The sequence below is a fragment of the Mastomys coucha genome, unplaced genomic scaffold (assembly GCF_008632895.1).
Source record: "Mastomys coucha isolate ucsf_1 unplaced genomic scaffold, UCSF_Mcou_1 pScaffold18, whole genome shotgun sequence".
Taxonomy (NCBI): domain Eukaryota; kingdom Metazoa; phylum Chordata; class Mammalia; order Rodentia; family Muridae; genus Mastomys; species Mastomys coucha.
In genome coordinates this window covers 26800970-26826724 of record NW_022196900.1, presented here as the reverse complement: position 1 = coordinate 26826724, position 25755 = coordinate 26800970, and the positions used below count along the sequence as shown (strand labels likewise).

Genomic DNA, 25755 nt, shown 5'->3' with positions numbered 1-25755 from the left:
ACTTTCCTTTTCTGAGTTAAAGATTGCTAGTGTTTGGATATTGTTCTTTGAGGAATCAATTGTTCATAGCCTACAAAACATGGTCTTCTCTCCTGCATGTTCCTCCGAATCCATCTCTGTAGCCTTTCTTATATTCATCCCCTTTCCCATCCACTCTGTACCTAGCCCTCTCCCATCCTGCCACTGTTCTTCTGGGCCATCATAGTGTCTCCTTATGCTCACTCTGACTGGCACACATTCCACTACCTGGGTGCCTAGAGTATCTATCCTTCCTGGTTCACACATATAATCAATTCATTTTCTTTCTCGGGTAATTTCTGTGACAATTAAAGAAAAAGCCCCACCCCATCACTCCTTGGTGGTGCACTCAAGTCTCTCACTGTGTGACATGAGTGACTCATTGCTACTCAGTCCTGGGCTTGATGTTGTCTGTATCTGCCCACCTTCCTTACCTTAGGAAGGCTTCACAAGGCAGCTCCTGGAAACTATTTTTTTTTTAAGCCAAAGCCCCATCTATCTTTCAAACCATGCTTTAAATCTTCCCTCCTCCATAAAGCTTTCCTAGGTCCTCCATGTTAAAATGAATTGCTCTTCCCCATATTCCTAGCATCTCGTTGTGTGGAAAACATAGGCCATGAATTAGGTTTAAGGCTCCTAAGGATCCCATTTGTCCCCATGACTAGCTTATGATACCCTGGCTGGTAAGGGCTGAGAGGCATTTATCTTAGTGTCTCTATGTGTGGCTTTAAGCCTGGCATATCCTGAGCCTATGATTGAAATGAATCTGAAATTAAGTTGCCTGGAGAATTTTATTTTTAGTTAATCTCATCACATGTAGCAATAGTTGGTTTCCATTATTTATTACACACTGTGGACCTAATTTTTACATGTAATATTACTTCAAAGCAAATCCACAAGGTTAAGATTTACTGCACTTGTTTTAGAAACAGCTTAGAGCTCATAAAGGTGACATGGCACCTCAAGGTCACATACCTTGGAAGCTGCTGAACCATGATTAGAACCCAGACCTGCCTCACTGCCAATCTCAACTACTTTCATCCATCATGTAGACTCCTGTGTCAGTGGGGATCATCAGGAGAAGCTCAAGGATAGAACCTTGGGTCTTCAGGATGGCTGACGAGTTTAACAAGGTTCTGGAGTACTACAAAGCTGACTGATTGATGGTGTTTTTCTGCAGGGGGAATCAGCTTTGGGAGAACCAAAGGCACATCAGGCTCAGAAGCAGATGACGAAACACAGCTGACGTTCTACACAGAGCAGTACCGCAGTCGCCGCCGCAGCAAAGGTAATCGAGTCCCTGGGAATTTTCCAGAACTGCCATGTGTATTTTCAAAGTCCAGGAAACAGACTATATGATACGTGGCAATGTAAATCTCTTTCAACACATTAAGCATCCCCCAAACCGATCACACTGCTGACCTTTAATCTTCCCTGTTCAGTTCTGTTCCTTATTTCCTGCCCTACATCACTCTTCAAAACAATTAGAGCCAATTTTCTTTAAATGTATGTATATTGAAATTTCAGTATAGGAAATGAAATGACTAATCATATTGAAAGGAAACTAGTGCTAAAAATAAATTTAGGTTAGATGTGTGCTGGTTAATTCGAACCATGGGTGGAGGCCAGTTCTTAACATGAGCTAGCAATTTAACTTTACATTTCTTAGCAGTAAAAATGTAAAGAGAGAATATTCTCAAGTGAAAAATGTATAAGTTCTGGGGGATAGAATTAAACATTTGTCCTATAATATTGTGTTTCCCTGAATCTCAGTATTCTGTAGTTGATCCCTGTCAAGGAGGCATTTTGTGACCTACTAAAGAGTGCCTTCAACATTTATTCATCACAGTGACAGTCAGTTTAAGGGATATCAAAATGCCAGAGCAAGAGTCATTACAGGGCTGCACCTGCAGCTGAAGTTCAAAGTTCTCTTATGACTCTGATTTGGTAGGACATACAAGAAAACACTGTGTTATAGCAAATCATATATATATATATATATATATATATATATATATATATATATATGCACATGTATATAAGCAATACCTCTTCTCATACCTAAGGCTGGGGAATCAGAAAATGTGAAGTGATATTTGTATAAGAGACCCTGGGGTGTGAACATATACTAAATGTCAAGGGCTAGCACAGATTGACAAGCTTTGACTACTCAATGAACAGAAGGTTCAATATCACAGTAAGGCATGTCTGTCACCTTGCACTGACTGTCATTTTGAGAACTATGGTTAATTATTAATATTGGTGGGTTATGGATATGTCAGAATTTCTACCACACATAGGGGTGCTTAAGTGTTGCCTGAGCCAGGAACATTTGTTCATGATGGACCTTTCATTGTAATGTCGTGAATCACATATTTTTGGACACATTTTACCCTTGAGCAAGTTATTTACATCCCTTCATCTATAGAACGGGCCTTGTAATGTCTAAAACTGCCATTTAGAGTTGGATATTGATTTTTATCACATTATATAAAAAAATCATCACAGTACTTGGTTTAAGGGAAAAAATTTTAATGTCACTTTTGTTCTTACTGCTTTGATTCTAGTCTCCCTACCCTTGGTACCTATCATGAAAAAAAAAAAAAAAAGGCTCCATATAGAAAGCACTCCCATTGACCCATCCCCTAGGAAGAATTTTTAGCCTCTACAGCCTGTAACTAATAGGCCCTGCTTCTCAGTTCATCCCATGCAGTGGCTTTCTGGGATCTATTGTATTGCAGATTTAGAGGCTGGTGATCAATGATTCCTTACCTGTGTTCTCCTCCCTCAGTCCACAGCCAAAATTAGAAGCAGGGAATGGTGGGTTTCCTCAGCAGGACTAGCCTATTTATAGCTAATTGGAAAAGCATCAATCACTGAGCACACAGCCTATAAATTGGAGTTAAACTTAAAAAATAAAAGCAAAGGCAAGCAACAGGACTTGACATAAAAGATTTGACCCACAGCCCCAGACACTCCCAAAGGCCTGTCTGTGTTCTTAGGACACAGAAGAACACAGCTGTGACATCCTCTTCCTCCTTCCCGAGCCCTACCTGCCAAAGCAGTGCCAAAGCCACTTCCTCCTTCTCTCCTGCCATTAGTTTCCCACTAATAGCACAGTCTTCTTCTTGCATTTCTGGTTTCTGCTGCACATATCTCTTCCTTCATAGGATGCTATGTTGACTTGATATCTGCCTACTTCTTTTATCTTCTTTCTTCTTCTCTTATCCCTCTGTCTCCATCTACTGTCACATTCACTTCCTTCTTTTCTTATCTCTCTTCTCACTCTCTCCTTTACTTTTTTCCTCTTCTTTATTTCCTGCTTTTAACTCCAGCCATTTCCTAGTTACTCTTCCTTTATGTTCTCTCTTTCTTGCTTACATAGTACATACATACATACATACATACATACATACATACATATGTACATACATTCATACATATATACATTCATACATATATACATACCACAGCCAGTGCTGCAAGCAGCAACCACATGAAGACAAAACCAAGGAAAAGTTTTAAACTCTTTAACCATGTGGAGGTTGTACTATATAAAAAAATGTGAAACTACTTGACAATGAAAAACAGAAGGGAAAATGATAGAGTGAGCAATAGAACCAAATGAGGAGAGAAATTCATGTGAGCCCCTGAGCATACTTCTCTAAATTTTGTCCTGGTGAACAAGCAGGTTATACTGCTGTTCAAGGTGCAATATTGATTATGCACTTGACTTTGTTGAGCTTGTAAGTCTTGTTGCTCTTCCTGATGTTGCATCTTCTGATATTTTGTTGAAGTCATGAAGATGATCAGGACATGGCAAAACCTCTGTACTAGCCAAATACACTTAGAGCTGAATGTCTAATTCTTTGGATGCTACAGTTCTCCATACAAGGGCCAAGGCCACTTCTGTTCTTCTTAGATTAAGCAAAGGAGTTGATGAGTCTGCAGCACTCACAGTATTATTGGGGAAAATACATGGTATAAAAGTGAACCAAGAGAAGTCTGAGAGTCCTCCAGGCTGCCCTAATAATAGAACACAGTATTAAGAACTTGATTTTGGGCTTCCTGAGTTCAAATTCCAGTCCAGACACTAACTGGTATCATTTTAACAAATGTCATGTGCATCCCTGTGTAGTCTTTTCCTGAATAATAAAATAAGGAACTGAGGATATAAGACTAACAGTCTGGAAGAATATCCTAAAGAACAAAATTAATTAATATCTATAAAGAATTCAAGCAGATGTTAGGGTGAAGTAAAGACATTGAAACAGAGCTAAACTACCAAGGAAAAATTAATATGTGTCTAAGGATGTCAGGAATCTCACATCAATTGGCAAATCACTACTAGACATTAGTGAAAAGCCACCTGCCCAGGCTTCCATTATCTGGAACATGAAATAGTACCAGGAAAGGCAGGAGCTGGTCCAATCCTCTTTTGGAGCTTCCTTCTCTCTGTGCTATGTATCAGTGAATCTTTTAAACATGCTTACTTCAGGTTTTGTCTCATTTGAATCTTTTGCCCAAGGTTTTCCCATTTACTGTTTCTCAAGGGTGGGAGCCAGGACCAAAGTTCAGCTACCTTCAGCCACCTAGGTGGACTCTGCTGCTCACTTTCCTTTTCCACAAGATGCCAGTACTCTCCCTACCTCTGTGGCTACCATCCAAGCTCCTCCTCAGCAAATGCAGTGAGTCAGCCGCTCCCTGAGGTCTGCCCAGCAGTATGTGAGCCACTCTGGCTTGGTAGCAAAAGCTCTAGTATAAGGAAGTCAAGGAGAAAGAGATAAAAATACCAGGAAAGGCAAATCCCCATGCTGTAGGAAACAGCTCTCTCGTAGCATTTGGGATTCCATATTAACTCACTGTGCCCTCTTTGTATCCACTTAAAAATAAAACCTGTGCTGTCTTTTCCAAATATGGAAGCGTATGGCATTTGACTAGTGCCATCTTTGAAGTGCCCAGAAAAAAAAAAGACAGAGATCTTTGGGGTTCATTGAGGACACCAGGACCAGTGGGTTCCAGTGGTTGCCTTTTTTTGTAGGATTTTTTTTATATATATAAATAGACCACTAACTCATCTCCAAGCCCCAAGGAGTGATTTATTTGTTGTTTGTTTGTTTGTTTTCTCTTGAACAGATTTCCCAAGGCTTCTTGCTCAATTATCATACAATATCTGTTTCTAGTATTCCTGCCTTGGGCTTGCAAAACGTTCATGCACAAGTCTCTCCCAGAGTGTTCTCCTCTGTTCTGACTGCTGTCACTCACTCTGACATCACCACTTTAATGACATCTTCTACAGAGCCATCCTACACCACAGATAGTTTTCCTGTTTTATTCTTTAGCAGATTCTGTGATCTTCAAACTTTATAGATGTCATCACCATAATATTTTGACATTTACTCAGGTATTTCAGAGTAAGTTTATGTTCTCCATAGACTTGGAGACTTCATGATGTTAAGAACACAGTGTCCAACCTGCTAGCCCTAGCACAAAAAACCAAGCATGGGCCACAATAGACCAATTTTAAGTGAATGGGTGATGCAAAAAATGAATGAGAGAAATAACACAGTGAATGACGTGATTATGAGTTGTACATAGTGGCCGCTACTTTCCTGTATACCTTCCTTATTTATACTCCATTCCTATTTCCGAAAAGTGGGTATCCTCTTCTCTTCCTTTCTCCTTCCTACTTCTGGTGAGAGAAATTGAAATCCTAACTCCCCCTCTTTTCCACTTCATTTCACCAGAGACAGCCATGCATAAGATGAGAGCACATGAGTATTGATGTTGAAAGGTGGACTCTTCAAACATGTGTTTCTTTAAACAAGTTAGTATATGAGCCAATCTGAGAGGATGTACTGAGGCCTGAAACATTGTGATAGAACAGTATACACCTGTGACTGATGTCTGAAGGAGGACTAAGAAACAAGAGGAGAGGGACATAGCTCTCTCTGTTTCCATTTCTTGTGAGAAACATGGAGCTGGTGTTTAATTCAGCCAAACCTGAGAGGAAGTTTGGGTATCAAGTCATCTCTCTGGGTTTGTATGAGTTTTAACTACTGGACACTTCCCTTTGTATGAAATTATGCTATTAAAATATCCCTCACACTGTGAGCTGGTCCATGAAAATAAAGCACCCAGAAGTGTTCAATAAATAATGTATTGTTTTCATGTTTTTCCTTCATTTAAAACAGTCTCTGCTTCCAACTAAACCAACAATAACAGCACCTCACTTTTGCCATTTGGATCTATGGGAAAAATTGTATTTGTAAGATGTGATTCAAGCTGTTTGTAAGACTGTTTTCGAAGGATAACTTGCTGGACAGGTAGACTTCATTACAAGGTAGAAAAGTGTGAGGGATTAAGAAATGTAGACATTGACACAGAGACAAGGAAAGATGATTTTGGAAAGTGCGTGTGTGTGTGTGTGTGTGTGTGTGTGTGTGTGTGTGTGTTGTGGCAGTTTCTATATATAGGTTCAACAATACCCTTTTCTGTAAATGTCCAGTTAGTAAACATGTTCAGTCCTGCAAACTCTAAATTCTGTTAGAACTATTCACCTTCACTGGCATTCCATAAGGATGCCCATAGACTGAATATTATTGAACACATATAAATAAATGTGCTCTAGTAAAGCTTTTCCATAGTATGCTGATCCAAATTTATCCACAGGTCATAGTTATCTGACTGCTACTCTGAACCTATATCTAATAAGTTGCCTGACCTGCACATCTGGTTCAGAAAGCAGGCTGGAAATTTCACAGTGCTTGTTAAAAAGACTCTGACCTCATATTATGAGATTGGGCTGTCTAAAGAATCTGTTTGAAAAGCAAACAGTGCTGTGTTTGGTCAAGTAAATAACCATTGGAAATAACAGTTGTTTGAGGCTTACTATTATGGTGGTAGTCTATAGAATTAGCTAATGATAGAGCTGAAATAATAGGCTGACACGGGGTAAGAATTTTACCTTATTGGCTGGAAATGGTCCTGCATAAAGCAAGGACTGCTAGACTAGAGTGAGATGTGTGCCTAAGTCAGTACCTGACCATTGACAAGTTTAGTGACTTCTAAGAATTCTACATGCTCCCAAGGCCTCTGTTTTCTTGTTAGTTATTCATGGATTTTGATATTGTTTCATCAAGTCTGAATCTTATGCTCAATCTAATAACTTTGTTTATTTACAAATGGAGGTTAAATATGATGATGGCCCATGTGGGAGATGAAGACTGAGCCCCGTCTTCAGAATAGTTATAATCTCTTGGGGAACTGGATTACAGTTCACACTGGAAGTGATATTGATCAAAATAAGCTAATGTATAATTGATGATCCCAATGAAAAGTGCAAATGTGTGGCAAGCCAAAGGCATAATGCTGCACAGGAGACATAGTAGTCCTGGCTACGTTGCTGAATTCTTCTAGCACTGGGATTCCCAGTTTACCTCTGTGCTGTGGCTGTGTGGCTTAAGTAAACCCCCTCTCCTTCTCTAAGCATATTCTCATTTGCTGTATATTCAGTTGGTTCTAAAGATCTGGTTCTTCTGAGTCCCCATCCAATGCCCCTTTTACTAAGCATTACTAATTAGTTCAACACAGAAAAGTAGGGCACAAATGACTATGTTTGACTTTATTTTTCTTGTAATTTTGTTTACTTGTTTTAATTTGGTAACTTTTAAATTTTAGATTTATATTTTATTTGTATGAGTATTTGCCTTCATGTATCCAAGTATACTATATGAATGTCTGTTGGCTGTGTAGGTCAGAAGAGGGCATAACAAGCCCTTCAACTGGAGTTACAGATGGTTGTGGATCATTCTCTCAGTGGCAGGAACTGAACCCAGGTCCTTTTAAGAACAAGCAATGAACTATAATTCCAGCCCCACAATTAGATGATTTTTTTTTATTAGATGTTTTCTTTATTTACATGTCTACAATATCTCCTTTCCCAGGTTCCCCTCCAAAAAAAGAAGAAAAATTAAAATAAAAAACAAAAACAAAAAACAAGCCCCTGTTCCCTCCCCCCTCCCCCTGCTCACTACCCCACCCTCTCCTGCTTCCTGGCCCTGGCATTCCCCTACACTGGGGCATAGAACCTTCACAGGGCCAAGGGCCTCTCCTCCCATTGATGACCTACTTGGAAATCCTCTGCTATACATATGTTGCTGGAGTCATTTGTCCCATCATTCTTATACTGGGATTTTTTGTTTTGAATTGTAAGCAAATTATGAATATATGTATGTGAAATTATGGATACATGGCATTTTCCTTATGTCTGCATACAACAAAAATTTAAATACAGTTGTATATGAACACACACACATACACACACACCTATCACATACACTCAAAACACACCATGAGTTTAATTCTGTTTCAGAGTAAAAGGACAGTTGATGGAAACTTCAAGCCTAAGTCATATCTCTAGATAAATGGTTTGGAAATTGGAGACAGGAGACTGTAAAAAGTCTAAGGTGAGAAGCCATGATGAGCATGTTCCCAGAAATAAAAGTGGAGTATTTAAAGAGAAGCATCTACAAATTGTATCTGCCCAGGTGTAAAGTTTGGAAATCCCTGGCATTTTAGGGATGAAGTTGGAAGAGAGATACCAGAGACATACAGTAGCAATCAATGTCTATACAAATGCTGAGAAATAAGAAAGGGAAAATGAAAATCCATGTCATGACATTGGGGAAAGTCCTTGGCCCTGTCCTCTACTTTCACTAGTAAGTGATTTTAGGGTTTTGTTCAATTCAAAAGACAATTCATGCAAATAATTCATTGCACACACAGGAACTAAGGTTTCGAGAAGGAAAGCAGTTCTTCCAAGGTTAAAAATAGCATCCTTAAATGACAAAAGCAAATGAGATGAAATGCTAATAGGTGGAGAAAGGCAGTAACATATGGATGTTCTTAACTCTTCTCATCCTTGCCACAGTCCCATAAGTTTGAAATTATTTCCAGACAAAACACTCATTGCTTTCAGGGTGTGCATAGACTTCAGGATTAGCAGGTGCAGGTTTCAGTTCTTGCTCTGCCAGACTGAAGCTGCAGTGCCCTTTTCTTCTGTGCCTGAAGCCACTGTGATTAAGGGAGAGCAAGTTAGTTGGATCTCTGCTCTTCCTCAGGCCATTGTGAGGATTAATCATGCCAAGGGAATTATCATTTAAGGCTGTTGTGTGACCAGTTCAGCAACAGGTAGGTCAGCAGGCCATATCATTGCATCAGCCCTTCACCATTCATGGCATCTTTATAGTGTATTGCTCCACAAACTGATCTTATTTCTAGAAGAGGAAAAAAAAGCAGACATTTTCAGTGTGATGATGAATCTGGTTGTCCTGGCCTCCTGGGAACATTGTGGTACAGCTTTTACTTTCACTGTCCTCTGCCTTTTGTCTAAAGATAGCTTTTCCCACATACACAGCCCTTTGCATGCTGGCAGCTGTACTCATAGGACCTGCTACTCAGGAAGAGTAAACACTGCAGACATATTGATCTGTACTTAATCAACCTCCAAAGAATCTGTTGCCACAATGACCTGAGGGGGATGGTCGGGCTCTGGAGGGCAGGCAAACTGTCAGAGTTGTGGGAACTGTCTGAGCCTGCTTCTCTCAGCCCAGTAGATCCATTCTGAGAAAGACATGACCTGGAGGCTCTACACTGTCAGTTGGAGCTCCATGGATAGAGAAAACAGCATCTTCATGGGGTTTGTTAACTGATTGATGTAGACTGTGGGGGTGGGTATAGGAAAGATCAGGTTGTCAGCACTAAGTAGAAAGTTAGTAATGGACTGAGGTTCCAAGGAAAAAAGGGAAAAAGAATCAGAAGGAGGAATAGACAATTGACATATGATACACTTCCTGGAAGTCTTAAGCCTTATATGTTAATCCTAGATATTGTTTCATTTAGTTAGGAGAGTAGGAGTCTCAGCTTCTCACCCATCAAACACTCAGGTAGAATTTGATGCTGCCTAAGTTCTCTGCCATGCTGCTCTGAGAGTACATGATAGAAATGGAATCAGAAAGACAGAAGAAAAACGACAGAACAAGTGAAACCACACTTGATGTATTCTGCATTTCTTGTGCTGGCCTATTCCTTTCTTAATAAATTACCTCATGTATATCTCAGCAATATCATTTTACAGATGAGAAAAGTTCATGTAAGTGATATTATCATGAGGTAAGGGAAACATGACAATGAACAGGAATGGCTGGGTCAGTCTATTGATGTGTGAGATAAGTCATGAACAATACTTGTGAATAGAGCTCAGTCTTGCCTAGGATACAAGAGGCCTTGGGCTCTATTCTCAGTACCATATAAACTGGGGATAGTAACACACACCTCTAATCTTAGGTTTTGAGAGTTGGGGATGGTAGGCAGATTAGAACTTTTCTTTTTAATTTTTTTTAATTTTTTTTTTTTTAGAACTTACCTTTAAGCTCTATATTTACATCATTCTACTCCTCTCTCTCACAACCCCCACCAAAAGGAACTCTTCCTATCTTCCTATTCTTGTCTCAAATTTGTGGTCTTCAGTTACTATTATTATATATGCAAGTATACACACACACACACACACACACACACACACACAGCCTACTGAATCCATGCAATATTGTTTATAGATACACAGGTTTAGCGATGACAACTAGGAATTGGATAAAGGATCAAGTAGTTTGTACCTGGAAATTTTTTTTTCTTTCTCTCAGCAGCTATGAATTGCATATAGGTGCATCATCTATGTCTGGAACCTTGAGAAATTAAAGCCCTTCTGCATTGGTATGTCAACTGCCATTGTAATTTACTAAGGCCTGTTTCATCAGCTACATTATTGAAGTTTCACGGGTGTAACTTCCCTGTCCTATCTAGAATATACTGCCTGGAAGTAAAAATTATTTCCCTACACCCCAGCTTTTATAATCTTTCTGCCCCCTTTCTGCAATACTTCTTGAGACTTAGATGTAGAACTTGTGTTTCTAGATATATCAATAGGAACCAGCCTTCCCACTGTCATCATCATCCTCAGATAAGTTTCATGCCAGTTTCAAATGAAACTGTCTCAAAAGAAAGAACCAATTACAGTACTTGGCCCAGGTCTTTGACCTTAGGAAAGAGGAAATGGATCAACATGTTTATGTTGTTGTATTGCAAGAAGCCTAAGGTACCTGATACTATTATGATATGGAACTTCCGAGAGCCAGCTGTATAACTGTTTGCTATTGAGGTAACCCCAGAAATGGGCTGGAATTGCAAGTAAGTATCATAAGATCTAGATTCAGCCAGCATTAAGAGGTAAGTTTCCCTGAAGGAAAACGGTAGCCCTACTGGACCAAATCCCTCAGAGTACAATCAACAATGTGGATCTTGGTGTGTGATCTGGCAGAAAACACATGTCAAGAGAAACCTGTGAGGTTATACCAGAGCCAGATGGAAAGCAGTCCCTGGGAGGCAACTATGGATATTCACATGGAAAGTGTACATTTTCTACTTCTGAACAACCTTTACAATAAGATGAAAAGAAAGCTTGTGGTGGTTTGAATGAGACTAACCTCAATAGACTCATATATTTGAATCCTTGGCCTCCAGGTGTTGAATCCTCTTAGGATGGATTAGGAGGTATGACCTTGTTGTAAGAGGCATGTCATTGGGTTTCAAACACTTAAACCACTTTCATTTATCACCTTCTGACTCACGTGTGTGTGGATCAAAACTTACCCTCTCATCTAAGGCTCCAGCAGCATGAGGGTTTGCCTGCTGCCATGTTCGCCACCATGATGGTCATAGACACTAACCCTCTGAACCTGGAAGCACCCAATAAACTCTTTCTCTTATAAGTTGTAATTGTCATTGTGTCTTACAGCAGCAACAGAGAAGTAGCAAAAACAAAAGTTAATCGTAAATATTTGCCATCAGATGCCCCTTAATGTAGAGAGCCTTTTTGATGAGGGACTTGTAGCAACGGTGCTAGAGTTCAGCAAATGAATATTTTCCCTTAGTACTTCCTTGAAGACAAAGCACTTCAGGGTGGAGAATGCTTAAAGATATACCACCTTTCCCCATATAACCTTATATTCAAGTAGCAGCCTTTGCCTTAGAATTACTTATTATATACTATGCACTGTTTGTTTGTCTGTTTTGTGTGTTTGATTTGTTTGGTTTTGGGGTTTTTTTTTGGTTCACTTATTTTTTCATTTTATTCCATCCTCCCTTTCACCTTTACCTCTGTTGTGCTGTGAGGCATGTATCCATTGAAGACAGCAGAAGGGACCTTTCACAGGACAATTTAAATAAAAAAAAACACCTTACTATCAATTTCTGGCCAAATGATAAATGGTTATCACAGGACACTGAAGAGAACTGTCCAGGAGAAGTAAGAATTTAGCTTCTGGCCTGAGGCCCATTTTGTATAAATAGTCCAAGTACTGCAAAATATTCTCTGGAGGATGATCCAATAAGTTGTTAGGCAGAGTAGGAAAAAAGCCCTCAGGCTGTAGTCTTCAGAGGGAGTGGCACTCCCCAAACACAGTTGTACGGTCAGTTGAAAAAACCGGATGATTGGAAACTGAATAACAAGCTTCTTTTTACTCATAGTTCTAGATCCTGCCCCAGGTTGAAGCCACAAATCTAGGGGCGGGCTCTTGGTTGTGTGAGGGGTTTTTAGGGCTCCGCAGTCCCCTGACCTTAGTGAGCCTCAGGGTCAGTTAGAATGTTTTAAGGAACTACCTGATCCAAGGATCTATCTCAGATTCATTGCATTGGGCAAGCAAGGAGTTTTCTCAATGATATAAAATCTTTCCTAGTTTCTAATTTCTGGCCAAGGTTCAAAGCTATAATTTCATAACTTCTATAACATTGTCCAGAGCATACCGTTGTTCTTATTCTGGCTTTTAGCCTCCTGTCACGTATATCTTCTTCCCAGCCAAGACTTTGAACAATTAAAGGCAGAGCATAGAAGTAGCCATTAATTGAATGCCACTGTGCTCCAGAGCCATTGCCATAGCCACTGTCTTCCTATGTAATCAGCCTTGTTCTTTGTTTCCGTATTTAAAGGAACAAAACTGTTCCAGACAGAGTAAGTTCGTGAAGGTCACAGAATCAATGATTGAGAACTGCATTAATTTTAGTTAGCTCAAAAAATAGCAATTAAATTATTGCCAATAGCATCTCAAATTATTCCCATGAGAATCTTGTAGTTTTCACTTCCCTCCCTCGTATCATAAGTCCTGGCAAGGGCTGAGATTTTTATGATGTGCAGTACATTGATACCTTATGCTAAACAGCTTCCACAGCCTTTCTAGAAAGGTTTTCACTTTGTTTTGGGAGATGAGACTAGGAATTTGGACTCCTTTACTGAAAGAACAATGACACATAGAAAACTTAGCTTTGGTCTACTCCCAGATTTGGCCCTATTTAGTGAGACAAAGGATAGAAAATTATGAATTCAGAAATTATTATAGGCTTAGAAAGATTCTCTCTGATGTCTTTCTTCTCTCTCTTTCCAAGAACCTCAGAGGGAATAGGCATTGGCTTTCTTTCTCTTAAAGGTCTTTTTCAGACTTCCTCTGCACATACCTGCAAAAAATAACCATTCAGCCTAAGCAAATGAGAGTTTCTTGAAAGTAGAGAGAACATCAGCCAACTTCAAACACTCTTTTCCCAAACCCGCAGGTCTCTGAAATACTGTTTAACTGTTCTTTCTCTGGCTCCTCTGCGACGCCAGCCAGCACAGTACCTGACAGCCCTGCATGCAAGGGCGGGAGATGGCTGTCAGGAATCAAATGGGAGACCAAAGGCGATAAAGCAAACATGTCATTTTTAGTTGCTTACACTAGCAGGAAGGAACAATCAGTCTCTCTCTTGCTTTCTTGTTTTTCAACTAAACTCCGCATGATTTTTTTTTTCTCTTATTTTCTTAGCATGAGAGACCAGGATGCTCTGCTTCCAGTTTGAAGTGAGCACAGTCTGTCTTTCCATTTTTCTCCCTGTCCTGTGTGGAAGATAGGAATCTCTTACACCAGTAAAATTGCTCTCCAGATGAAGAGGTCAACTACAGGTACTCACAGTATAGACAGAGCTATATGTGATGCTTGCATACATGACATTACCATAACCTCAAATAGGGCCATAACTCTGTCCTCTCCAAAATGAAGGTGGGTGCTGAAAGATGGCTTGGTTGGTAAAGTGCTTGTCATATATGCACGGGGGATCTGAGTTTTATCCATGCCACCCAAGTAAAAGGCAGGATACAGTGACGTTTGCTTTCTGTGGTTTTTTTTTTTTTTTAATTTAATTTGATTTGTTTTTTTACTTATTCACTTTACATCTTGCTCAATGCACCCTCTCAATCACTCTCTCCCACAATCCTTCACCATCACCCCTCCCTTCTCTTCAGAGAAGGTGGGGGCCAGTAGATAAGGGGGCACCTTTACTCTGGCACCTTACTTCTCCAAGAGGCTAAACACTTCATCTTTCACTGAGACCAGACAAGGCAGCTGAGCATATCCCCCACTCCAGTTGTTCAGGAACCACATGAAGATCAAGTGGTGGCTCATCTACTACATATATTCAGAGAGGCCTAGGTCCAGGCTGTTCATTCTTTGGTTGGTGGTTCAGACTCTGAGAGTCCCAAGGCTCCAGGTTATGTGACTTTGTTGGTTTTCTTGTGGCGTTCTTATCCCCTTAGAGCCTGGTATCCTTCCCCTATTCTTTCATAAGTGTTCCCAAGTTCGATCCCCTCTTTGTTTGTGGGTGTTTGTATCTGTCAGAGTCAGCTGCTGGGTGGAGCCTCTCAGGACAACATACTTCTTTCTGGAAGCATAACAGAGTATCATTGTGTTAGGGATTGGTGCTTGCCCATGGGATGGGTCTCAACTTGGGCCAGTTATTGCATGGCTGTTCCCTCAGTCCCTGAATCCTCCTCCACATCCACTTGTAGACAGGATAAATTTTGGGTTGAAAGATTTGTGATTGGGTTGGTGTCTCTGTCTGGATACAGGAAGTAGCCTCTTCAGGTTCTATATCTACAATGCAGTGAGCCACAGCTAAGGTCACCTCCGTTGATTCTTGGATGCCTCTATCATCCCATGTCTTTGTCCTGTCCTGGAGATCTCCCCCATACATCCCAATCCCCATCAGTTGCAAATCTCTATTCATTTTAATGGTCATCTAATCATTTCTCTTGTCTTTTCCCACAGCTGATCCTGAATCCCGATTACCCCATCCCTCCTTTCTCTCAGTTCCCTCCATCCATCTGCCTCTTATGACTATTTTATTCTCCCTACTAAGTGAGATTCAAGCTTCCTTGCTTGGACCTCCCTTCTTGTTTAGTTTCTTTGGGTCTGTGGAGTGTAACATGGCACTTGTATTTTATAGCTATTATTCACTTATAAGTGAATACATACCATATATATCCTTTTGGAACAAGGTTATCTCACTCAGGATGATATTCTCAAATTCCATCGATTTGCCTTTAAAATTTATGATGACTTGATTTTTAATAGCTGAATAGTATTCCACTGAGTAGATGTACCACATTTTTTTAATCCATTCTTCAGTTGAGGGATATATAGGTTGTTTCAATTTCCATTTATTTTGAATAAAGCTGTTCTGAACATAGATGAGCAAGTGTCTTATAGTGAGATGTTGGAGCATCATTGGGGTATATGCCCAGGAGTGGTATGGCTAGATCTTGAGATAGAACTATTCCCAGTTTTCTGAGAAGGCACAAAATTGATTTCCAAAGTGGCTGTGCAAATTTATAATCCCACCAGCAATGGAAGTATGTTCCCCTTGCTCCATATCCTTGCCAGCATATGCAATCTCTTTTGTTCCTAGCCATTCTGATGGGTGTAAGATGGAGCCTCAGAGATGTTTTGTCTAGGAATTTTGACCATTTCTGTAAGTGCTTTGTGGCCATTCAAGATTCCTCTGTTGAGAATTCTTTTTTAATTGGGTTATTTAGGTTGTTGGTATCTAATTTCTAGAGTCCTTTATAAAGATATTAGCCTTCTGTCCAATGTAGGGTTAATGAAGATCCTCTCCTAAGCTGTGGGCTGTCAATTTTAGGGGTGAGAGAGGCAGTGGACAGGGAATTTCTGGATCTTCCTGGCATGATAATGTTGATGAATCTGAGTACTCCAGTTTCAGTGAGAGATATATCTCAAAAATAAAGTAGAGAGTGTTTATGGAAGACACCTATATTGACCCTGACCCACAAATGATATCTGAGTATAGACGTGGTGATCCCATGCTACAATGAATTTTATGCGATCAAATGGTATCATTTGTTATTAAATCTATGTGAAGCAGGATGGTAAGAAAAATGCAGGTGAAGGAAAAATGAGCAGGAATCAGAAAATGTTTGTATAACAAGTTCATGTGTTCATTCATTTAGTGAATGTGCACTTTGAATTTACTTCTATTAAGACTTCGAGCACTCGATAGTGGGAAGGTAACCAACAATATGGCTGTCTTTAAATAGTTTATACTCATACCAAAGGAAGTAGAGAAGAAAAGGTATTTTACAAGTAAATACATGAGTATTACGTGTATTACTTGTGAATGAGTATTTTTCTAAGTCATAAGAAGTACCTCTGAGAGAAAGGTGAAATTAGCATAATTGAGGGATGGCCATGAGCTGTATCTTTGAAGAACCAATATTTTTGATGCTTTTGCCTGAAGAAAGACTTGAAAATGTCCCACTACTAGACAGATCCATGTCCATGCCAGTAGAAATGCCTTTGACTTCAGTTACTGTAAATGAGGATCCTAGGGAAGTATTTGAAGCTGAGGAATTCATTGCCTTGTTTCGATTTTATAAGGTCAAACTTTCTATAGGAAGACCTCTATTACATGGGAGGAAATCCGGTTGAAGGCAGGGAGACCAGTGAAAGGAGGACCTCTGGGTGAGCATGAAATGAACAAAAATAAGGGGACTGCTAAAACTATAATGAACAGGAGAAGTGACCGTTGCATTGTGACAAAGTGACTCCTGAGGCATGAAGACTAAGAGCCCTAATTTCTGGCATAGGAGCAGAAAGTAATGCTAACACCAACCAGGGAAAGAGAAGAAGAGAAGGGTTGCTGGAGAGAAGAAATGAACAATAGAGCAGCTGCCTTCAAGGTATCTTTTAAGGAATCTATTCAGAGAGCACTGCCAAGAAAATCTAACGTCAAGTGACAGTCAAAGAAGATAGGGGATAGGATAGGAGGTTTCAGAGGGGAAACTAGGAAAGGGGATAATATTTGAAATGCAAATAAAGGAAATATCTAATAAAAAAAGAATGCTAACATCTCAATGGTGGTTAGTGTTCCATTGAAAATGACTAGGTCCCACAACCTTAGCATTTACAAACAATGAGAACGTAAAATTGATAGGTCCTGGAAATTGAACATACATTTGGCAGTACAGCTGGACTTTCTACTCTGGGCTTTACAAGGCTAAGGTTGCTATTCAAGACTAAGACTCATTTGAGATACAGGGACCTCTTCCAAGCTCATGTAGTTGTTGGCAGAATGCATTCCCATATACCTATAGATGCAGTGTGTCTGCTTTCCTGCTAGTTGACTGCAGGGAACCCTGTAAAAAATCAAGCCTACACACAGGCTTTGTCACCTGACTTTCTTCATAGACAGCTCACAATATAATTCTACAAAGTCAACAGGAGAATACTCATATTGATTTCCCTCCTTAACGTCCTAATCTCTTTGAAGACTCGCCTGAATTGGCCAGACATGTCAATGACAAATTCATTTTTGATGAGTTAGAGTCAACTGAGATAGGAGCATTGTCTTATCCTAGAAATGTCTGCATCGCTGTCATATAATATAACCTAATCACAGAATATTATATTCACAGCACCATCCATATTTAAAGAGAGGGTCATAGAGTTTATGGAGGTATGGAAATATTAGAGATTATTTTAGACCTTTGCCCTCTACTGGAATTTAAACAATGGCATAAGGAAAGAAACATATTTAAGAGATGACATAAACTGAAGTAGAAGAACCTAGAGTATACCCCATATTGATAGACTCAAGATTGAATCAAAGCAGCTCACACATGGGAAGACCTTAGCAGTGCAGGACATGTAGATCTTGAGGACATATGTTGCAGGACAGCCACTCAATGAAACATATTATATTGTAGAATGAAAAAGGTCTTTCATTTGTGACTCACAGTGAGCCAAATTGATAGCCATTTACTTCTTTTAAATAGAGAGAACTTAAGGCAATTCAGGGTCATCTCTGGGGTGAGCTGCTAAACATTTAAAACCTTGGACAAGATGCTTTGCCTCTATTCAACAGATTATGTTGTTTGAAGAAATTATATTTGAGGCCTCTCAAATCTCTGGGACACTTCCCACATGTTATTTAGTATGCACTGAAATACTAGGAACAGTATGACTTTCTAGAATGTCAGGGTCAATAAGACATGGCTCCAGACTGTAAGATATTTCTCCTTTGGTTTCCACCCACATTCTACCCACCTTTAAGGCATCTGTGCCGCTGTGTTTTTCAGAATTAATCATGGTACTGTGTTTACTGCTTTTACCTTTTCCTTGCCATTATAAAATAATGTAATGATCCTCTTTAAGGAAATAGAAAGCATAGAGACAGTCAACTCCTAGGCCAATAAACTCATTCCACATCTTCTCTGTCCATATTTTTATGTGTCCTCTTTACTAATTTTATGGCTGTAATAGACATCTACATTTGTTCTCTGTAACAACACCATATATAATATGCATTTGATATGAAGCTCTAAACCTGAATGTAGAATCTCTATTACTGAAAAATTAGCATGAGCCTGAGTATTCAACAAGAGGGGAATGGATGAGTAAATGATGATGCATCAGCTTGTGAGAATACTATACAACCAGATAATTGCAAAGTAGAGCAGAATTTATAAACTACAATGATTGCTTTTGAGGACAAACAGAACAATTCATCTAAAAAAAAATATGTGGGTGAATCACAATATGTTGTGCATGGTTGTATTTATTTATCCTTCTGTTATTTATATACTGCCTACTTCCAAAAGGGACTTGACGTGGGTGGATTTGCTGGAAGTAGCCCAGGCCAGGCTAAAGCATCGAATTCATGGTCTTTAGAGCTAAACACCTAGTGGTGAGTCCTGGCAGTGTGAATGTGGGCCAGCAAACGAGCTTTTTTTTGTCACAGTTTGTTCTAACAGTAGTTTCAAGTTTGAAATAAAATCATCTGAGTCAATCCTTTAGCACAGCTTCTGGAAAGATGTAAATGGTAAACAAATCACGACTTCAGAATGGACCCTTTCACTTCAAGAGTGAGAAGCTTGTCTCCATAGTGAGCTCCTACCACCTCAAAAGTCTGTTATGTCTTAAATTGATTTAAACATTTTTAAAGTGTTGTTTGTACTAGTTTGATTATTCATTTACATCCTTGCCTGGCTGGAGTTGACATCCCCAGAGTCATGAGCAGATTTCATCTTCACTTAATAGGAAAAACAGAGGGAGCAGGGAGAAGAGTCAAAAGTGAATTTCAACATCTTATTTGGAAAGGCCCTATCTCATGAGACTAATCTTGTCTTCATTCTTTCAGTGGAGCATGAGTTTAAAGGTCAGTTTTCTCCTTTATCATGGTTTCTAATACCACAGAGAAAGTAAACATGTAAAATTGTAGCCATAATTTTTTAAATCTATTGATTTTGGAACTTTATTCCAGAATTTAACAGACTAGAGCAGAAACAGAGTATTTTTCTCCAGTTTTTTATTTGTTTGGCTTGGTTTGTTTTGTGTGTGTGTGTGTGTGTGTGTGTGTGTGTGTGTGTGTGTGTGTGTGTAAGAGAGAGAGAGAGAGAGAGACCTTTCTCTAGTTGTGACTGTGGCTGGGAATCATTGCCTTAAGGCACTACACTGAAAATGAGACAGACAGGTAGCCTCTGCTCTTGAGATATTGTTAAGATATAGAGCTCAAAATACTGAGGAACATCACATCCATCTAATTCTGAAACTACAATGAAGGTAACCATGATTCTATAATGTTTTTGTTGGGTCTCCAACTCTGTTTCTGATTATAAGATACCTTTCTCTTTGAAACAAAAGTAAAGATAATCTGATATGAGCCATATACTTATAACAAAAGAGGTCTAGAGTTAAAATTTTGGGATGCATAGGGTGTGTCATTGAAGATTGCTTCTCCAAAGAAGAATAATTTTATAGTAAATGTCTCTTAAAAAATCATAGGAAACTTGAAACAAAGAGAAGACAGACTGTTCCAGGCTAGTGAGATGACTAGCTTTTAAGCAGAGTACTAGCTTTTATGGCTAAGGGAATTTCAGTCTATGAGATTCTCAGCCAAAATGAACCCAGGAATACAGATTCATTTGGTTTCACTCTTTAGTGGGGAAGACATAGTCACGTTGGCAGTTGTTTAGAGAGTGGACTGTGGTAAAGGGCCAGAAGCTTTCACACATGCAAACACAGAAGTTGAATACCTGAGGTAGAGGATATCTGAACTGAGCTGTGAAACATACGATGGCTTCATAAAGGAGAAGACAGAATAAGGAGTCTCTAGAAGGAGTGAGATGGAGATGCAGTGAGATGTCTGGTACACTGTATATTCTCAAAAGAAATCCTTTTGATTCAAAGGAAGGAAAAAGATGGGGATCATATCTTGACCATTTCACTGTACTATAAAGTATATGAGAGGAGAGATTGGGCACTGGTTGAATTCACTATGGTGACAAGAGACTATCAGATAGTTTCACCAGTCAAGTGATCATTTCAGATCTGTGTGATGGAAAAGTCACCCTACCTTTGCTGGAAGCTGTGCCAATAGAACAATAGTAGAATTAGGAAAAACAGGTAGGAGAGTGTACTAACAATTTGGGTGGAAATGGACACCATCTCATCTAAGGCAAATGCCATGGAGATGGAGCAAGAACACAGTCTTTGTTGTCAGAAGCCACACCCAGGTACCTGCCTCATATGGTCCAGTCTGATAACCATAGCAACAGCCTCTTTAACATCCCTGGCCAGAAGAAATGATAACAAACTCTTACATCCATTCCTGGAGGTCCTGTCTCATCCTGTCTCTATTTTTTCCTTTCCTTTCCCACCCCCTCCCTTTGATTGTATCTGATCCAGCCTCACTGGGTAATTGAGTGTTTGAGAGTGAAAAATTATCTCAGCAGCCTGGCCCTTATCTTGACAGCGAAGCAGCACTTTTAATTTAATTTTGTTCAGAGACGCACGGGTAACAAATTTCACTAATCGCCTGGCTGTCGCCCTCCGCATGGTAACGAGCCGTTTGTTACCAGGCAGCCCAGCATAAATACATGTGGGGGAGCAAACAGGGGAGAGAAACAGGGGCTGAGGAGGAAGGAGGGGATAGCTGCAATCAATATAGTGCAGACTTGAGGTCTGCTATCAGTGTGAAACTGCACATGGGAGGCAGGCTGTACAGCACAAAGAGGGATTTGCTGTATAGATCCACCTGAGCTCTTGGCCTTGCTTCACCTGCTCTTGAGCCAGTGACTGAAAACTCTCTGCTCTTTGACTTTTTACCTGTAACCCTGAGATGTTACCCTACCTCCACTTCCCAGAGTTGTTATGAGAGTGCATTTGCAAGCTACAGTCTTACACGCCTTGCTCTCATAGACTAAATGAGAAACCCTACCATGCTGGTTAGGTATTGTCAGCAGGACACAAAACTAGAGTCATATGGGAAGAGGGAACCTCAACTGAGGAACTGCTTCCATCAGACTAGCCTGCAGACATGTCTGTGTGGGAGTTTCTTCATTAATGATTGTAGTGCGAGGGCCTAGCCTACTAAGGGCAGAAAGTAAGTTGAGAAAGCCATGAAAAGCAAGTCACTGAGTGTCTCTCCATGGACTCTGCTTCAGTTTGTGCCTTCAGTTCCTGCTTGAGTTCCTGTCTTGGCTTCTCTCAGCAATGTGTGACATCGAAGAATAAGGCAAATCATTTTGTTCTAATTGCTTTGGGGCAGAGTGTTTTAACACAGCAGCAAAGACCAAAAAGACCTGTCAAGCCCTTAATCCAGTAGTTTTCTTTTAGACATCTCTCTAAATAACTGTCCATATTTGGCTTGCACTCCTCTGCTGATGGAAAGCCCACACCCACGCAGTTGATAGCTTTGACTCTTGCAAAATTCCCTGGCTTAAAATGCTCACATCTTTAGACTCTTGTTCAAGTTAGCCTCACTCTTCCTTCTGCACCCTTGTAAAGAGTCAACCTGCTACTTCCTTCCAAAGTGAACTCTACCATGCCTTTACATATTGAACTAATATTGTATTTTTCTTCAATACATAGCAAAAGTCACCCCATAGAAATACAGGTAGTTTTTGAAATCAGGCTAGAAGTGCCTTTCTAAGTCACATGGCACTGAAACCAGATATTTAAACTTATATCTAACTACAGAGATTGCAAGCACTTTTTTATACTTTTCCCTTTAAATTCTGCAGCAGCTCAAGAGTGAAATACAGTCACATATGTACTAGAAAAAGACCCATCCCATGAGACATGAAAAAAAATCAATCAATTACATCTTCTTCCCACTTCCTTTGTAACCCTATCCACTGCCCACTCCTGCCAAATTCCAGTCAATTGTTCCGGGGTTCTAGATTTATGAGTCTTCTTGGTGTTTCTTTTTCTTCTATCTAAGAGGTCTTGACTCCTTCTTCTTTCAGCTAATTAACCCTCCCCCATCTTGGGCAGCCAGCTTTGCATCACAGACTAGTGGAAAGAACATTGATAGTGTCTTGATAAATCACATCCTAGGGTAGAGTGGGGAGTCTGAAATTCTAGTGGGGTGGCATGTTATGCTTCTCTGCTAAAGACTGCTAAAAAGAGACCATGTTTAACCCTATGAACACTAAAAGTAACTTCATAAATTCAGGAAGTTTGTTATTGAGAGGGTGGCTCTTGAGTTGGCTCCTGAACACTGTGTCCTATGTGGCTTGATTTCCTGAGATACCTATGAGGAGTTGCAATTTATCTCCAGAATAAATCCTAGACTTCTGATTCTAAAACTGGGCAAGATATATCATACCCTTTGAAAGCATTGCCTTCAGAAACACATACATTGTGAATAGTCCCAGCTTTGTTTATGACTTCAGATACATGACTTAAACACTTTGTTTCATAGTGTTCACTTATGAAATAGAAATGAAAACTATATGTCTAGGATTTTCACATATGTTTACATATATGATGCATAATTGCATATGTATGTGTATGTATCTACATGTTGTGGGACACGATTGCATACATAATCCTTAGCATAGTCCCTACCACCCTATACCACTAGCAGCTGTTACTACACCCCCTACAACAGTAGCCATTCAGACCAATGCTGATACTGTTCTACTGTTCAGAATGTGATAATGCTTTGTTAATATCAACCATTAGATCTCAATTCTCAAAGCCCATTCTCTGTGTTGATATTAGCAACAAATATACAGAGCCATATCCACATGCTAATGTACTCTGGGCTGTTTTGTCAGCCCAAGGCACCATGTTTGCACAGCTTCATGTAATAAAACAAAAATTCCTTTTGGGCTATTTGAAATGAGCTTTCTAAAACTTCCAAACATCACCAGACAAAATGTCAACATGGTGTCATGTTTCTTGTTTCTCTTTTACTATGGGGTCTCTGATTCATTCTTAAACCATGGTTAATGTGGAATGACTTGACATTCTCCTCTCCAGAACCAGAGAGCAACAGCAGTTGACTCTCTTAGACCTGTACTGCTGACGTTTGGAATCTTGTTTTACATAGGACATATGCAATAATGTGTCAGCAAATAAAATTCTGGATAGCTTCATTTATGTATTGTTAAGGTTCTTTTCCTCCTACTAGATCAGAGTTCTTTATTGCTTACTCATCCTTGTGTTCCCTCCAGGTGAGGGCCAGTGCTAATAATGGTTATCCCTGGGCTTGCATGAATGGAATGAACTGTTGCCCTTCAGTGGTAAGTGACTACCCCAGGCCACAGACCTAAGTAGTTCTCTGTCTTTAATCATCTGAGGCAGGCTTTGTTCCATTCTCTCCCTCATCTGATGATATCTGGAAGGATCTGTGCAGTTCACAAGTACTAGTACCTTCCCTGCTTGATGTGGCCCTTGTAGAAGAGAAAAATTTTACTCAGTTTGCTCCCCCAGAGCCCAGTTTCCAGAACGACCTGGGAGCACCACCATGCAGTGAAAGACACAAGTTTTTCCTCTTTTGAGGGAAGGAGTTCTATGTTCATTTGTTCATTCATTCATTCATTCATTCATTCATTCATTCATCATGCTTCCATGAGCCACACATGGAGTGTATATTCTATTTGTTTCCCTGTGGTAGATGCTGGAAATAGAAGATAAATCAAACCCAGTTCCTGGCCCTGGGAAATTTATACACAGGAAATTTATTTTCTGTTGGGGGAAAGAAAGGTGACAGGAGCACAGAGATTTACAGCTCATTGTGATAAATAACATCAAGGGTTCTGTGCATGACATGGGAACACAGAAGAGGGTCTTCCTCTCTTGCTGGGAATAAGGAGTGAGTGTTAGGAAAATGGAATGGGGTTGGGCGTTTCCTGAAAAAGATGAGGTCTCAAAAGAATAGGCAGAAGGATTCGAAAGACATCTGAAATCAGAGTGGGAGAGGGTTGTGTAGGCAGAATGTTGGGCTGATTGGAGGGAAGGAAACTTCAGCCAAGGCTGATCCTGTGGAGGCTGAAGACCCAAATAAGGATATAGGACTCCATTGGTACATGATTTGGGGTTTCAAGGGAACATTTGCACAGTTATCTAACCACATGCTCGCATTGCTGCAGATTCTGCCTTTTGTTTTATATGTATTTTTGCAGTTATTACACATTGACTTCCCCTATTTTCTACCTGCAAGTCTTCATTATAGAAGTTTTTTGTTTGTTTGTTTGTTTGTCTGCTTGCTTGCTTTTTCCTTTCATCTTTTTAGCCTTTGCTTTCTCCTTTTAGCATGTCGGTTTAATTTGATTCCTTTACCTGAAAATTTCTTTTTTTATCACATCCCCCAGCTTTTTTTTGTTGGATATAACTGTATTTTTATTAGATATTTTCTTTATTTAGATGCCATATGATTTCTCCATTCCAAGTTTCCCCTCAAAAAAACAAAACAAAACAAAAACCACAAACCAAACCAAACCAAAACAAAACAAAACAAAACAAAAAAAAAAAAACAAAACAAAAACAAAAAGAACAAACCTCTGTTGCCTACCCCGTCCACCTGCTTGCCACGCCACCCTCTCCCACTAATTGGCTCTGGCATTCCCCTACACTGGGCCACAGAACCTTCACAGGGCCAAGGGCCTCTCCTCCCATTGGTGCTTGATTTGCAATCCTCTATTATACACATGCTGCCAGAACAATCAGTCCTAATATGTATAGTCCTTGGTTGGTGGTTGAGTCCCCGGGAGCTCTGAGGCTATTAGTTAGTTCATATTGTTGTTCATCCTAAGGGCATGCAAACACTTTAGCACCTTTGGTCCTTTCTCTAACTCCTTCATTGGGGACCGAGTACTCAGTTCAATGGATGGCTGTGAGCCTCTACATCTGTATTATTCAGGTACTGTCAGAGCCTCTCAGGAGATAGCTATATCAGGCTGGCTTGTCCTTTCCTCAGTCTCTACTCCATAGTTAGTCTCTGAAACTCCTTCCATGGGTATTTTGTTCCCACTTTTAAGAAGGAATGAAATGTCCACATTTTGGTCTTTCT

The 25755-nt window shown here is 39.9% G+C and overlaps 1 protein-coding gene across 6 annotated transcripts in view; it reads left to right on the top strand.

Annotated features, from left to right (window-relative positions):
- The window catches only part of Astn2 (astrotactin 2), a 1002270-nt gene that overhangs the window by 332381 nt on the left and 644134 nt on the right, over nucleotides 1–25755 (top strand). For all 6 annotated transcript variants that reach the window (XM_031377658.1, XM_031377656.1, XM_031377657.1 and 3 more), the window contains one exon: nucleotides 1199–1306. In XM_031377658.1, the coding sequence (XP_031233518.1) occupies nucleotides 1199–1306 (108 nt within the window). The remainder of the gene's footprint in view (nucleotides 1–1198; nucleotides 1307–25755) is intronic.